Source organism: Diadema setosum, chromosome 13 (assembly GCF_964275005.1).
Source record: "Diadema setosum chromosome 13, eeDiaSeto1, whole genome shotgun sequence".
NCBI classification, from domain to species: domain Eukaryota; kingdom Metazoa; phylum Echinodermata; class Echinoidea; order Diadematoida; family Diadematidae; genus Diadema; species Diadema setosum.
In genome coordinates, this window is record NC_092697.1 from 6197004 (window position 1) to 6212462 (window position 15459).

Consider the following 15459-nt stretch of genomic DNA (forward strand, 5'->3'; position numbering starts at 1 on the left):
AAATGTATAATAAAGGGAAATAAGAGAGGACTGAAAGTTTGCGCCTTGATTTTGTATACCTTACCTTGTCTTCTTCAAGCAATCACCGATAACACCAGCACTGGCATAAATGCAAACCGTGAACGCTAACATGCCCTCAAAAAGAAAACAATTTTGTTCAAGAAGAAGCAGAAGAACAAGGAGAAGAAGAAGAAGAAGGAGGAGGAAGAGGAGGAGGAAAGAAGGAAAACAAAAAAGGAGAAGGAATGCTGGAAAAGATTAACGGAGAGGAGAAAGAGACCGCAAAGCAAGAGTAGACATGATGAGGATGAAAAGAAATGTTACTTGTGGGTGAGGAGCTCGAAGCTTTTATTCTCAGCGTCGAAAGGAAATTCATTATAGCGAGTACCGTACCCCCCCCCCGGTTACGTAATAGGCTTGAATAATATCGCCGCCAAGCTGTTACAAAACATTACGCATGTGCTTTCACCAGACGTGTCCAGGCTTTTCACAGGATCAAGACATTCACGAAAAGCGAATTCGAACGTATAACTCCACGACCACATCCTACGTAAGAACGCGCCGTCGATATAATCTATCTTTCAGACACATTACATTTCAGCCTTCATGATTCGTCTTTTTTCATAAAAGTAAGGTCACTTGTGAAAGGTAAGTTTCATTAATATGAAAGTCTCGTGTCGGCCTAACCCGCAGATTATTTTATGTTCACCCGGGACGTACCATCAGTGAGTCATGTGATATTATGTGTGTGTGAATTTCTGTGTAGACTAGATATGCATGATTTCCTCAAGCTAAAAAGTTTGCATTTTCATCTCATGCTATCTCAACTTTCTCTTAGATATTTTCACAACAGTTCCATTAGGCCTATCATCATCACAAAAGAATCAGATGTCGATATCAAAATAGTAATACCCGCTGAGGGAAATTAGCAAAGGGAGCTCGGGAGGCCGGAGGGAAACATATTTCTTGAAATGTTGCAATCCAACTGCCATACCCGTATACCCAAATGTTGTCGAAATTTTATGAATAGCGTGTTGATGATGATTAATAAAATACCAAAAAATCTTACATGCATATGAATGTAAAAGCGCTGTGACGCCATGACCTAGCGTTATTTTGTTTTTAGCGACTTGTTTCAGCGTGTAGACCTTTGTGTAAATAGGTTACGAAACTTGCTGTCCATTTAAACCCACCAGTTGTCTGGTGCGGAGTGACGCCCTGGTGCTCCACATTCCACACCCGTATCACCCCGTATGTTGAGTTACTTGTGTAGCGCTTTGCTAACACCAATGTAAGATGTGCTTGATTTCGGGAAGGATGCTCGGTGTTTTTATTATGAGATCTTGTTCTGACAAGCTATCGTACTTGCCGCATCATGCTACACAAAATGCATGGATTCTAAACGAGAGGAGTCATGTATGATGTGGACAACATTCAGACGTGCCGATCGAAATTTGTGCGTTTTTGCGAATGGATAGTCTGAAAAATAACAAAAGGACCCAGGTGAGAGAAGATGAGAGATTAATGATACCCATGCATTGAATCATTCATTGCATTTGCGAGCAGTCACGTACAATGTAGCAGCGTGCGTCATGACCCATCCTATCGTATGTCATATACGGTAGTCCATGGCATACATTTTTTTTTTTCTTTTAGTAGTCCCATCCCTTGAATATAATGTGGGATGATGAGCTCGTCGACTGTTTATATAGATCTAGTCTAGTCTATCTGTCGTGTAATTTAAATTTATAAGTTATTTTACTGTAGATATGCAAGTCGGACACGATCGTGTCGTAAACCAGCCAATCACCAGAATACTGTCTCCAATACATCTTTGTGAAATTTGAATCTAATTTTAATAGTAGTGAATTCAAGTGAAAATCTTGGCTTAGCCTTTGTTGGGGCTTTGGCTGGTTGGTGGAGCTGGAGTAATTTAACCTAGATCTAGATCTACCAGAATGCAGAAGTACAGACCCACAGCACTAGCACTGAGAAAACCTGGCTCTATTTCACTGTTATTTATAACTGTTAATGTTACATGTACAGCATTCGTCTACACTGTACATGTGCATCACCAGTGGCAGTGCCAGACACCAGATCATGATTTATCATTAATATTTACATGTATGATTAAAGAATCTAGCAATCTAACTACAGAGCTACATGTACCGGTATGTGATGTAAGTTTACTGTCAACAATGTAGGCAGAGATTTCACTTTGCTTTCAATGGTTTTGACTTGTATGCACCGATTATTCCATGTAAATTTGTATCAATGTGCTGTAGCACTATCAGCAAAATACTTCAGACCTCATCGAGGGAATATTAGGAATAGCGCATGGCACGGTGTGCAGTAGTGTACAATGTAAGTGCAGTGAACATGAGCTTTCTCTAGATCAGTGCTGCCTCTGTGTATGAGCTGCTACTGAGCGTACACTGCACTCACAAATGTACATTGTTGCACAATGGGACAAGTGGGCTATAGTGAGTTTTGATGAATAACAAATAAAAAGAAATGGCACTCTAATGTTAGATCAAATACACGATGAATGATAGACAAACTTCAACGCAATATCACGAGAGTGTTCTATCACTTTTGTGCTACTGTACATCTGATTGCACTCCCATGCAGTGCGCAAAAATATACTGCCATGCGACGCTTTTTGACCAATTTCCATGCTTGAAATCATATGGCTAAGCGTATTGTCTGTCCCACTCATCCAACGGTTTGAGTTGATATGAATTAACTCAATATGCATTGTAATGTGCCTAAGTAGAAATGTGTGGGTTTTACTATAGGGCCTTAGCTGTATTAACCAGCTAGTTGTTGAGGTCTTTGTTTTTTTTCCAGACTTACTCAAGAGTAAATGTATGTAAAAATAAACTTTATATTTGCAATTTTCCTAAGGGTTGTTGTTAGTAACATGACATTTGGAGCAGAGAAGAAGACTTCTGTCTGCTGATTCATTGCATCATGAATACCTTAAATGTATGCCATATATGAACACATGACATACAGTAATGTTATAGCACTCGGGGGGGGGGGGGGGGGGCTTCTTGATCTTGCTACAATGTACATTTAAATGACTGCTCACTGAAGGATACAGTATTTATTTATTTATTCATTCATTCATTCATTCATTCATTCATTCATTGATCATTTATTTATTTATTTATTTATTTATTTATTTATTTAGTCTTATTTCAACAGGGTAGCCACATCAGTAGGCAGGTACTGTTCTTCCTGGGGGCCCTGCACATACAATGTCATAACAGATGACAAAATAATGACATTACACTGAATACAACATACTGTACATGGACAGGTACTGTTCTTCCACTGAATCTCATACATACATTCATACAATAACTATACACTGACATTTATACACATACTAATCAGTTACAGTTTGCATGGAGTAAGACCCCGTTTACAGTGCGAGCACTCCTTCATTTCAGTGTAAACGCGCAAAAGGCCAAATGCGAGGCCAAAGTTGGCCGCGCATTTGGCCACGCTCTGGAAGTGGTCCGCGGCCGAGCCCGGCCTCTTCTTGGTGCAAACGCAAACTGGGCCAAATGCGCGGCCAATTTTAGTCTGGCTTCCAGACCCTCTGCCCGTATTATTTCGCTATTCACGATATTAACCCCCTCAACATCAAAAACTAGCATAGTTAAAGGTGGTTTTGTCCTGCAAAGGATTTTTCCTTCGGCAAAGGCCTTTGCCCAAACAGCGACTTTGTCGCCACGGAATCCAGTTGGCAAAGGGTCTGAAAACCAGGCTGTACCAAATTGCATTTGTTTACAAGCAGAGCGCCACTACGACAAAATATTGAAAGGTTTGAATTAAAAGCGCGGCCGAGCCCAGCAGTGTAAACGGACAAAATTGCGGGGCTCGGCCCAGCAATTGAGGCTGGGCTCGGCCCAGCCCCGCACTGTAAACGGGGTCTATGACAGTTATTGGCACTCTGTGGCTGATGCAATGAATCTTGCAGTTCGATGAGTTGCCGCAGTTGATACAAGGAATATATTGATGAGTTAGTAATGGGGTTTGCTGGTTTGGCCTTTCCTCCTGGTCTTGAATAATCACTTTCACAGGTCACAGACAGTCAAACAAAATCCCAAAAGATGTCATCTAATCACTGACACTCCTCACATTATTTGATAAGAAACTGCCCAATTTGGGTTACTAAATTCCCCTAAAATAACCCTGCCACACTTTGCAATCTCAAAAAGCTATGAGTATTAGATATGTTTGGCTTCAGCTCGCTTCACTAATGATTGTCAACATTACCAACAATGGTCTATTAAGGGCCTTCTCTTTTAAAATAAGGCTGGGTAGTGGGTGAGGATAATACAAAGAAGGCATGGTGCATCACCATTTTACTCATCAAGTAACATGATGACGCCCCATGTTTCCTTGCCTTCTTTATATTATTCTCATCCACTACATGCATAGTCGGAAATCACAGAAGGAAGAAAATGCGCGTATGGCAATATAAACTTCACAGCTGTCTAACTTTGAATTTCTTTTTTAATGTTATCCTTGTAATGAGGTAAGTTAATAACAACCATAGTGATAGTGTCCGGTGAATTCGTATCTTCTGTAGTACAAATTGTACCTCTGTCTTCTTCTCCCTTCGTCTCGAGTCCATATCCTTGTTAAATATGATGTGTTTATAGTGGAAATGTTTTTTGTTTTTTTTTAATTCTTTTTCCGTATTGTTATTAGGTGATCCGGGTATCCTCTCGGATCACCTATTGTATCTGTACGGATTCTTTCTTCTTCTTCTTTATTTCTTTCTCCTCAAATGTTGTGCAGAGGTTAACTCAAAAAGTCATTCACCTACCACTTCTAAACTGATACCATATATGTATCACGTCATAAGGACGACAGATCTAATGTATCACTGTGATCAGTCAACCATGACGTCACTATGACGTCATTATCTGAAAACATGTTCACATTCGTATCTCATTAATGGAATGGATTTTCTCAATGAAATTTACATATCATATAGTTCAAGTCAAGCTCTATTGATATATTTCATAAAATTTAGTCACGTTCATAGTAAACGAGCGCGTATGCGCGCGTTGAAATTTTAACATGCTCCAATCGAGCTCAAAATTGTTTTGCACACGTTTCAGACCATTTGGAGTATTTCAGAAAAAATTGACGGACGCGTACGCGCGCGCGCATATACGCACGCACAGCTCATATGCAATAGAAATTTCCCGTTTTTTCACATGTATCGGATGTCTGAAATGTCAAAGAATGTTTTTACCAAGTTTCAAGTCGATCCGACTCAATATGACGTCATACGCACCCGTCAAAGTTGAAATTCCGCGCGCGCGTCAATGGCGATATACAGTGCAACAATGCCAAAAAACCGCCAAATTTAAATCCGATTTTACTCGTCAGGATGGACGGTGACCCCCCATTTTCTTTACATATTTTGAAAGCTGATGAGTTGTACATATCATTTCATGGGTTGGCGATACTGAAAAAATGATTAAAAGATATCAAATTTCTTAAAAAAGTAAAAAAAGTAAATTTTCAAAATGACGTCATCAAAATTCAAGTTCACTCGAGCGTATCTCACTTATCCTTTGCCGATTTTCACCTAACTTTCAGTATGTTGTAGCTTATTTAATGTTCTTTCATATTTATCATTACAAACTTTTGATTGGATGACGTCATCACCTCGTAAAAATGGATTAAAAGTATCCTTGTAAAATTTGACCAGTTTACGTGTTATCTCTATGGGAGAGCAGTTTTTCTGGAAGTGAAAATTGACATGACTATCTTTTTCGAGCACTAGCTCACTTATGCTTCGGTGAATTTTTCCCAGATTTTAATATGTTGTAGCTGGGACTTTGCGCTATCGTAAGTGTGCCCTTCGTTTTTTCATACGATGTCGGGATCACGTCAAAAAACTTACTTGAAATTAAAGTTTATCTTCGATGTATTGAAATATTTCTTTCTTTTTGCAATGTTATGTGCAATAACTCAAGAAAAACATACCCTATCACCACCATAGTTTGCACATATTTAGTTCATGTCACGAACATTATTTCATAAAATAACAACGACTTGATCAGACGCCATCTTGGGTATGTAAATTAGGGTCAAAGGTCATAGATGTTTCATCCTGTATCTTGGTGAATACATGTCCTATCTTTCCCATATTTTGCACACGTAAAGACCATGTTACAGGGATCATTTCATAAAATAACCACTTTTTGCTCAGATGCCATCTTGTCTGTGCAAAGTGGGGTCAAAGGTCATATGTACTTCTTTTTCTATTTTCGCTATGACGTGTTATCTCTATGGGAATGAATTTTTTTAGATGTGAAAATTGACATGACTCTCTTTATCGAGCACTATCTTACTTATGCCTCGGTGAATTTCTCTCAGATTTTAGTATGTTGTAGCTGAGACTTTGCACTATCACGATTCGAATCATTGATTAAAAAAGAAATCGGATCACCTTAATTCAGTGATGACAAATTACAATCTCTAGTGTTTTATATGTTATCGTAACATCATGCAATTCAGTCACCTATTGCAATATGATTGAAATAAAACCATTATTGAATTGAATTGAATCTGCCCAAAGCCAAAGTAAGATTTTCCTGACATTACATGGCTTTCATATAATGACGCATCACACATTTTATTGCACCAAAAACCATTGTCCACAGCAAGACCCCAGTTTGATTATGGCTCTCTAGTGATCATAAATATCCGGTCCACAACTGATTTCTCCTTGTTCAATTTTTGATTTTTTTTTAATTATTATTTTGCCAATTCATTGTCCTTTGGTAACATGGTGGTATTGTTTTTGCAATTTCCTCCCTGGTTAAATCAACAGAAGTCTTCAGATGATAATGCATTTGATTTACCAAGGATGTATTACTCTTTTATCATCTTCTTAAATGGGTCTTTACTTATTCTTTGTGCGGGTCATGTAGCTAATCATTATTATTGTTGGGAGATGGGAGTCTCGGGTGGAATTTTCTCAGCTGAATGATCATTCTAATGTGTCTGCCTCTCCAGTTGTTTTCACCCATCATGTTAATCTCGCTCTCTTGACAGCTTGTTATTGGGACTGTCGATCCAAGGAGCAAGCGATCCAAAGGAGAGATGCCGTCCCTGAACCCAAGCGGTGGAGGAGATGGCAGAGATGTGATGTGGGTGGGAAACCATCACCATGGTATCCCCAATGGAGAAGAGGAAGAGGAGGAGGATCACAACATGCTGTCATCTCAGGAGCACATCATCCCCTCATCGCAGGTGTCGATGATGTCTGTCGACATGGTGCCCGACTCCCAGCTGAGCAGGCATGAGGAGGAGGTGGGGGAGGAAGCTGGAGAGGATGATTATGATGATGATGATGAGGAGGAGGAGGAGGATGAGGAGGAAGTAGCTGAAGAGGAGGCAGAAAGATATCAAAGTAACGAGTTGCAAGTCGCCGGTAGTGGTGACAGTCACGACTCTCAGGGCATTAAAGTTGGCCAGTCTGACGCAGTTTTGGCATGTAACCATGACGACGAGGAAGGGGAGGATGGAGTATCAAGCACCTCAAAGGCCACGCCCACCCTAAAAGCATTTGACTCTTCCGTGACAGTTCTCCTTTATGATGACGACGACGATGAAGACGAGGCTGAAAATGGATCTGAGGCTGACATGCATCACTCGTCCACACGATCTATGCAGAGCATCCAGTCCGGTGTTTTTGCCGGTGTCCCATCCACCAGAAGATCCGGAGGGTCACGGCACAGCCAGAGCCGTAGCATTGGGAACCATCTGCATCACAACTCCATTAACAGTGCGGGAGCGAGGACCAAAGGGGTGGGTGCTGGAGGTCCCACAAACGACAAACTCGAGCCCATTCTCACTGAGAATCCACATCGTTTTGTTCTCTTCCCAATCAAGTACCCAGACGTATGGAAATTCTACAAACGTGCCCAGGGTGAGACATGAAATTTACAGTATTTAGTGTGAGAAATAGAAAGTTCATTTTGATTTTTTTCTTCCATATGTTATCATGCAAATTTGTTTTGTTTTGTGAAATCATAATATTTGAAGAGTGAGGGGTACACTTCTGAAAACCAGGGTAATATTGAAAGGTAATTGTGTAACCATCATTATTTTTCAGTAGCGCATATTGAGACCCTCCACAGAGCCCTTACAATGCTCAGTTCAGTACTTTGTTATTGATTTATGATTTTTTCCTTCTCATCTATATGCCATCACAGCATGAGCAGTCAGCATGTGAGCTACTAGTCTTGACTTTCAGACATGATGATCATTAGGATGCACACACACTACATGCTCACACTCTTTCCAGATACACACATCAAAATAAAACTTGAATTGCTCAAGTAGTATACCTGTATTTCCTTATGCTTCAAATAAATATCTCTAGAACGTTTAATGTATACATTGTGATAATTTTTTGATGCATATACATGACATGACAATTGTGATAAATGTACAGGGGTCTACATACAATGTGGATCAAAACTTAACATATGCCAGAACTTACATTGTCAAATGTGTGGTGTGAAATAAAAAGGGACTACTTGTGGAGTAACCTTGAGTGTACAATGTAGTACCACATGTGGCATAGCAATTGTGAGAATGGGGTACAGAAGTGCACCAGCAGAAGAAACATTGTGTACAAGGTGAACCCATAGCCTTATGTCCAGCTCCTTTCTTTAATTAGATATTGATCAAAGATGTATTTTCTTAGTGCTATGCATTACATCAATTTTTCTTGAATGATCATTTATTTAGGACCCTGTGACATACAAATGTACACATTGTAGGACTCGTGCCTTCAGAGGCCAGTAGGATTAGACTCATGACCCTTCACTTTTACGCAATATCTTCAGATTGAAATCCAGGAGATGGCAGTTACGAATGTAATGGTAGTACAATGTTTGCAGTTAACCTTGCTTTTTTTGTCTTTTTTTGTTTGTTTGTTTGCTCACCTTGTCTTGATTGAGGATTGAATAGACCATTGATATGAATAGAATAATAGGTATCTTGTAACGACTGCCTTGTCAATTAATTTGACCAAAAGCAAATAGTGCAGCATTTTTCATTTCTTTCAAAATGTGTCACACAGAAATCAATGCATGATATTCTGTGTGTAGACGATTATTTTCATGATGCATTTCCTGTTACCTCAAATCATCTTTTGCAGCCTCATTCTGGACATGTGAAGAGGTGGACCTTGGCGAGGACTGGAAAGACTGGAGGACTCTGAAAGTAAGCCTTCATCCCTGTTTCTGACCTTTGACCTCAGAATCAGTGAAATCAAAGCTCAAACGCAATGCAGGAAGCAATCTCAAACAAGCCAGTGTATGCAGTGCATTGATGGATAGAGTTGATGCAGAATGTATAAAACTTTGTGCTATGTGTGTGTATGTGCTCTTCCTCTAATTTTGTAATGCCCCAAATTTTCCCAGTTAATTACAGCCGTAGCAAGCACACATCAAAATGCATATGTGGGCCCAAGTTGAGAATATTAATGATGCTGACATCCTTCATTGAATAATTTTTTTTCCCTCCTTAAAAGGGACTGTACAGTACTGGTTGAGGTGGGGATTCATGTTTTGAACATTTCTATGTGAGATAATGAGAAACCTCTTTGAAATTTGAAAGAGCATGTAATTTTAAGAAGGATTCAACGTTTATTTGATAAAAATTGGTTTTCAAATTGCAGAGATATCCCAAAAAGTGATAATAATAAAAGGTGACAGGCCACGCCTGTTATTAGGATCTCTTTGTTTCACTTTGTTTTTGGATATCTCACCCATTTCAAAACTAATTTTCATCAAATAAACTTTTGATACCCCTTAGAATTGCATGATCTTTGACATCTCATAGAGTGGTTTCTGAATATCTCGCAAAATGTTACAAGCTAAATCCTCACCTCAACCAGAACTGTACACACCCTTTAAATTATATGTTGAACTGATGTACTCATGTAACCAAACATATGATTACCACCAGTCACTCTACCTTTATTTCCTTCTCCTCTTCTCCTCCTTCCTTGCTCATTCTCTCTCTCTCTTTCACTCCGCAGCCTCAAGAGCAACATTTCATCACCCACGTGCTCGCTTTCTTCGCCGCCAGCGACGGCATCGTCAACGAGAACTTGGTGGAGCGATTCAGCCAGGAGGTGCAGATACCGGAGGCAAAGTGTTTCTATGGCTTCCAGATCATGATGGAGGTAACTATACCCTGATAATGTCATTGTCAAACTAGGGAGATGGAGCTGGCTTCTTTCCACCTCCGTATTCAAACTCAACTCTCACTGAGTTTTGCATTCTTGTTGCTGGAATCTCATAACTGGAGGTCTCCTGCATTCAGTTAGCAGTTTCATTAACTGGAAATATATTTGCTATAAACTTCTCATCTTACTTACTTGTTTTTGAATGTGTTGATTGTGTAATATTATTGCCAATGTTTTTTCTACTTGTCTAATATTTTGTTGATTTTAATCCATGCATTTGACTTTGTATTTTCAGAATTTGAGTTGAAGTTTTTGTACTAGTTTGGATGCAGAAGTAAACCAAAACTTAACCAAAACCAAACCAAAACTCAAAACTAGTACAGTAATGTCAGGCAGGCTAGTGCATCCTGCCTGCTCTCCTTCGTTTCCACCCACCGTTGACTGCTGTGCTGATTAACCCTTTTTTGTGTTCAGGCACTTGAATAGCTTTACATGCCAATAAGCTCTTTCATCAGTATTCAGTAAGCCATCCAAACTTGACCACATTGCAAACCCACTCAGGTGAAACAATGTGCCTCAGTCCAACAGGAAGACCATTGTGACACAATAGGGATTAGAGGATTAGGTATAAATCTCTCTTCATTGACAATGAGTTTCCAGACATCCGTGCCAGTGGGCAGCTACAGCACAGTAATGGTTAAAGGACAAGTTCACCTTCATAAACATAAGGATTGAGAGAATACAGCAATATGAGTAGAACACATCAGTGAAAGTTTGAGGAAAATTGGACAATCGATGCATAAGTTATGAATTTTTAAATTTTTGTGTTGGAACCACTGGATGAGGAGACTTCTAATGCCCGTGATGTCATATGAGTACAACAGTATAAAGAAAATGTAACGAAAATTCAACATGTTTTCACTTTTTTCGCATAATAAAAGAGCACTTGACTTGCCTCTTTCTAAAGGCAATGGGAATAATATTACCCATAACATACATCAGTAACGAGTCAAGGGAATGTGTACTTTTTTCAAAAGATGAAATTTTGTGAAATTCTCTTTATGTTTTCCTTATATTGTTGTACGCATGTGACATCATACACTGCAGTAGTCTTCTCATCCAGTGGTGACTGCACAAAAACTTCAAAAATTCATAACTTATGAACGGATTGTCCGATTTTCCTCAAACTTTCAAAGATGTGTTCTACTAATATTGCTACATTCTCTCAATCCTTATGTTAATGAAGGTGAACTTGTCCTTTAAAAGAACAAGCAACCTTTAACTTGTCTTGGCAGCCATAGAGTTGACATGTAATTATCTAGTAATGGAAGCTTGTTGTGATTGCCCATTTGTCGTAAGTGATCTTCTCATTCTCTGGTTGTGTATGTCAAGACAAGATGTTGGCTGCAACCAATCAAGAATATACTGTCATATGAAACTCGGTCAGTGTACCTTTAACCATGAGAAAAAAAAAAATGTTTTTTTTTTTTAAGTTGTTTTCTGTAGAGGAAAGTCAGATGTGTCTGATGTATTTTTCAGACCTGCCAAGATTCTCTGGATGCTTCAGAAAAACTTTGATCTCTCTTGAATAATGTTCTTAACAGTAATCAAAGCCTCCCCCAATTGATGGCTGTTTTTGGGGGCCTGTTGACATGCATACTGCAAAGACATATCTCCCCGATTGCTCTCAGGAACATTCCACTAACACAAATGACTGTTTGCTGTGGGAGTGTGTGGGCCAGGCCAGGCCAGCCCTGATTTTGAGAAACATTCAAATGTCGTGTATCTCTCTCTTTGTCCCAGAACGTCCATTCTGAGATGTACAGTCTTCTGATTGATGCCTACGTGAAGGACCCGGGAGAGAAGCACAGGCTCTTCAATGCCATTCAGACAAGTATGTACATTGTAGATTGCGCACAGTTATATCACTGGCTTATCTGTGTAGATCTCTATTTTATTGTGCAGACATGCATTGGTATTTGATGTTTGTAGCTGCGTGTGCTCGAAAAAAACAAGTAAAATGCAGAAAAAAAAACCTATCAAATCTCTTTCTTTTTTTTTCTGGAGTCGAAAAGATGCTCACTTTCTTAAAGATGTGGTGGTGATTCTCACGTGGATCTTTGGCTGTAATGTCTCTGTAGAGGAGGCTTCTGTTACTTTGTGGACATCTTTTTTTATCTTTTTTTCACTCATCTACCCTATACTCTTCCAAAACTTCCTTTTGATGAATTTCTTTCTCCCCCCCCCCCCCATTTCTGTTCTGATAATATTTGGTCCATTTTCAATGACAGTGTGTGAGATAACAACATAATGTATTATCAATACTCATGCCTTGTGTAGTATATAAAAAAACTGCAAGGGAAACATACAGCTGCAGTGTCTGGAGTCATGCTTAACCAATATTTTCCTCTCTGTCCAGTGCCCTTTGTGAAGAAGAAAGCGGACTGGGCGTTGAAGTGGATCGCCTCACAGGAGTCTCCGTTCTGCGAGAGACTCGTGGCATTTGCCGCCGTGGAAGGCATCTTCTTCTCAGGCTCGTTTGCTGCCATATTCTGGCTCAAGAAGCGGTGAGGAACTGACACGTTCAAGGACATGAATGATGGTGGTGGTGGTGGTGATGGTGGTGATGATGATGGTGATGATGATGGTGATGGTGATGATGGTGGTGCTGATGGGTGATGGTGATGGTGGTGGTGATGGTGGTGGTTGTGGTGATGGTGATGGTGATGGTGGTGGTGGTGATGGTGATTGGTGGTGGTGATGGTGATTGGTGGTGGTAATGGTGGTGATGGTGGTGGTGATGATGATAGTGATGGTGATGGTGGTGGTGGTGGTGTTGATGGTGGTGGTGGTGATGGTGATGATGGTGGTGGTGGTGACATTGCTAGTGAAAGTCTGTGAAAATAGGAATGATATCAAATTATGATATGGTGTTAAGGTGTTGTCCTTATGGATGGAGTTTGTGGTCAGGATGATTATGAGTGTGGCGATGGTCTAATATGAGGATTGGTGTGATGACAGTTGTGATGGTTATGATGATGGTGTTCATGATTAGCTGATGGCAATGTGAATATAGTAAGTACATAAGTACCCAAAGTGATGTTAAATCTACAGTCATATTGATTTAGTGAACAGCCTCACTAGTAGCCACTTTAATAGAACTTCTCAAGAAAGAAAGAAATTGTTATAATGATGTTGATAATTAGTTGCATATTTTTGCTATGACAGAGAACTAGTGTAACTTTAATCTGATAATACTGTACATCAAGGTTTTAATATTTTGCATGTTTCCTCTACAGTGGACTGATGCCCGGTCTGACATTCTCCAATGAGCTCATCAGTCGGGATGAGGGTCTCCACTGCGATTTCGCCTGCCTCCTCTTTTCCCATCTCATCCACCACCCCTCCCAGGCCCGCATCCTGGAAATCGTCGGGGAGGCGGTCACGCTGGAGAAGGAGTTCCTCTCGGATGCTCTCCCCGTCGCCCTCATCGGGATGAATTCGAAACTGATGTGCCAGTACATTGAGTTTGTTGCAGATCGCCTTCTGTCAGAATTGGATTGTCCAAAGGTAGTGTATTTGAAAAAAAGTGGAAAAGGACATCTTTTGTTTGCGTTTGTTTGTTTGTTTGTTTTTTGGGGAGGGGCTTCGTATAATTGCATTTAATGACCAGAAATATTTTCTCTTTGTTTTCCATCTTTTTAAATGAATACTGTAAAAGTGAAAATTTTCGTGGTGTTGAAATTTTTGCGCATTTCGCGCAATCGGAAACCAGCGCAAAAATTAAAGCACGCGAATATTTTTGCTCACTATAGCTTTCAGTAGTTCATGTCTTGATTCCGCGGAAGTAAAAACCTGCGAAACTCATCTTACCCGGCTGAGCGCGAAAAATTACTCACTAAAAAATTATTCATTCACACCAGAAGCACAGCTATAACTTCTGTGAATCTGTTTTGCAGTTAAGGACTAATTACCAACACAAGGGCATCAGTCCTATGATAAAAAGTGGAAAAGCCCCCCCCCCCCCCCCCCTTCCCACAATGACATATTTTGGTCCTTTACAGAGAATCCTAACTTGTGACTTTTTGTGAGTTTTGAGCTGGGCGGACTCCTACATGTATCCGATTCCTATCTACTCACTATACTACACATGATCTTAGCCAAAAGGCTGAGACTACCTCAATACCTCAATATCCTTTCTTCACCTTGCCCCCAGATCTACGGTGTTGAGAACCCGTTTGATTTCATGGAGAACATCTCTCTGGAGGGAAAGTCCAACTTCTTTGAGAAGCAGGTCGGCGAGTACCAGAGGATGAATGTCATGGCTCCGGATGAGGTTCGTCACACCTTCACACTGGATGCAGACTTTTGAGGGGGTATTCCCCCCTTTCCCCCGTCACATTCAACAGTGGTAAGAGACTCCTAGCTTCTAGTGATTGAATCAGCAAATTTGAAAGCAGTGGCTCCCATCGTGCATCATGACTGTCATGAGTGGGAATCGGCTCATCGCAACTTCAAGTTGACATCATTTTTTTTTCGACTACCGGTGTGACACATTTGGAGATCTACGGAGTGGAATTATTGAGTGAAACATTGAGGATGTTTAAGATGTGTCAACCCATCTTCCTTGCCAGACGTCACATCCTTCGTAGGAGTCTCGTCTTCAAGTTGTTTTCTTCTTATCTTCAGATGCAAAGCCAGTCATTGCCTGCATGATAAAAGAGGCCTGTAATTAGTGCTTGTATCTTATTGAGGAAAGCAAACTTTAAGTCTTGTTTCTGATCTCTGAATCTCACCACATTCATGTTGAGGGAAATGAAGTAGCGAAATGTGTGAGATCATGGGAGATCTGGCATCTTTTTCATCTCCATCAGAAGACATCTTCTTACAGCATTTTTGTCCAGCCGGGCATTGCTGAGTAGGAAAGGAAAAGCAGGGCAGATGCAAGAGTGAAGATGTAGTCTTTGATAATCACTCAATGATTGGAGAGACGGCAATGGAAAAGAGTCTGCAGAGTAGTTGATGGTGCTTCAGCCCATCTTATGTTAGAAACCACACTTCTGTGCATTTGTAATTGCATCTTTTTGATAAAAATATTATCAGCACTTATTGCCAGTCTTTCATGCAGTAGAATTTAAACTCCCTTTTTCCAGTAGATCCATACCATTATTCTGCTCACATGCCATTTCCATTCTTGGTTGCATAAGTCTTGG

At 40.1% G+C, this 15459-nt stretch overlaps 2 protein-coding genes across 2 annotated transcripts; both read left to right on the top strand.

The window, feature by feature from the left end:
* The first annotated feature begins 1401 nt into the window (after positions 1-1401).
* On the top strand, positions 1402-7640 carry LOC140237124 (uncharacterized). Its single transcript, XM_072317065.1, has 3 exons — positions 1402-1503; positions 7096-7592; positions 7628-7640. The coding sequence occupies exons 1-3, from the start codon at positions 1471-1473 to the stop codon at positions 7638-7640; spliced, it is 543 nt and encodes a 180-aa protein (XP_072173166.1). The 5' UTR covers positions 1402-1470.
* LOC140236693 (ribonucleoside-diphosphate reductase subunit M2 B-like) lies at positions 7544-14652 on the top strand. Its single transcript, XM_072316615.1, has 7 exons — positions 7544-7972; positions 9212-9276; positions 10097-10243; positions 12050-12140; positions 12666-12813; positions 13546-13816; positions 14463-14652. The coding sequence occupies exons 1-7, from the start codon at positions 7687-7689 to the stop codon at positions 14616-14618; spliced, it is 1164 nt and encodes a 387-aa protein (XP_072172716.1). The 5' UTR covers positions 7544-7686; the 3' UTR covers positions 14619-14652.
* Positions 14653-15459: the final 807 nt, after the last annotated feature.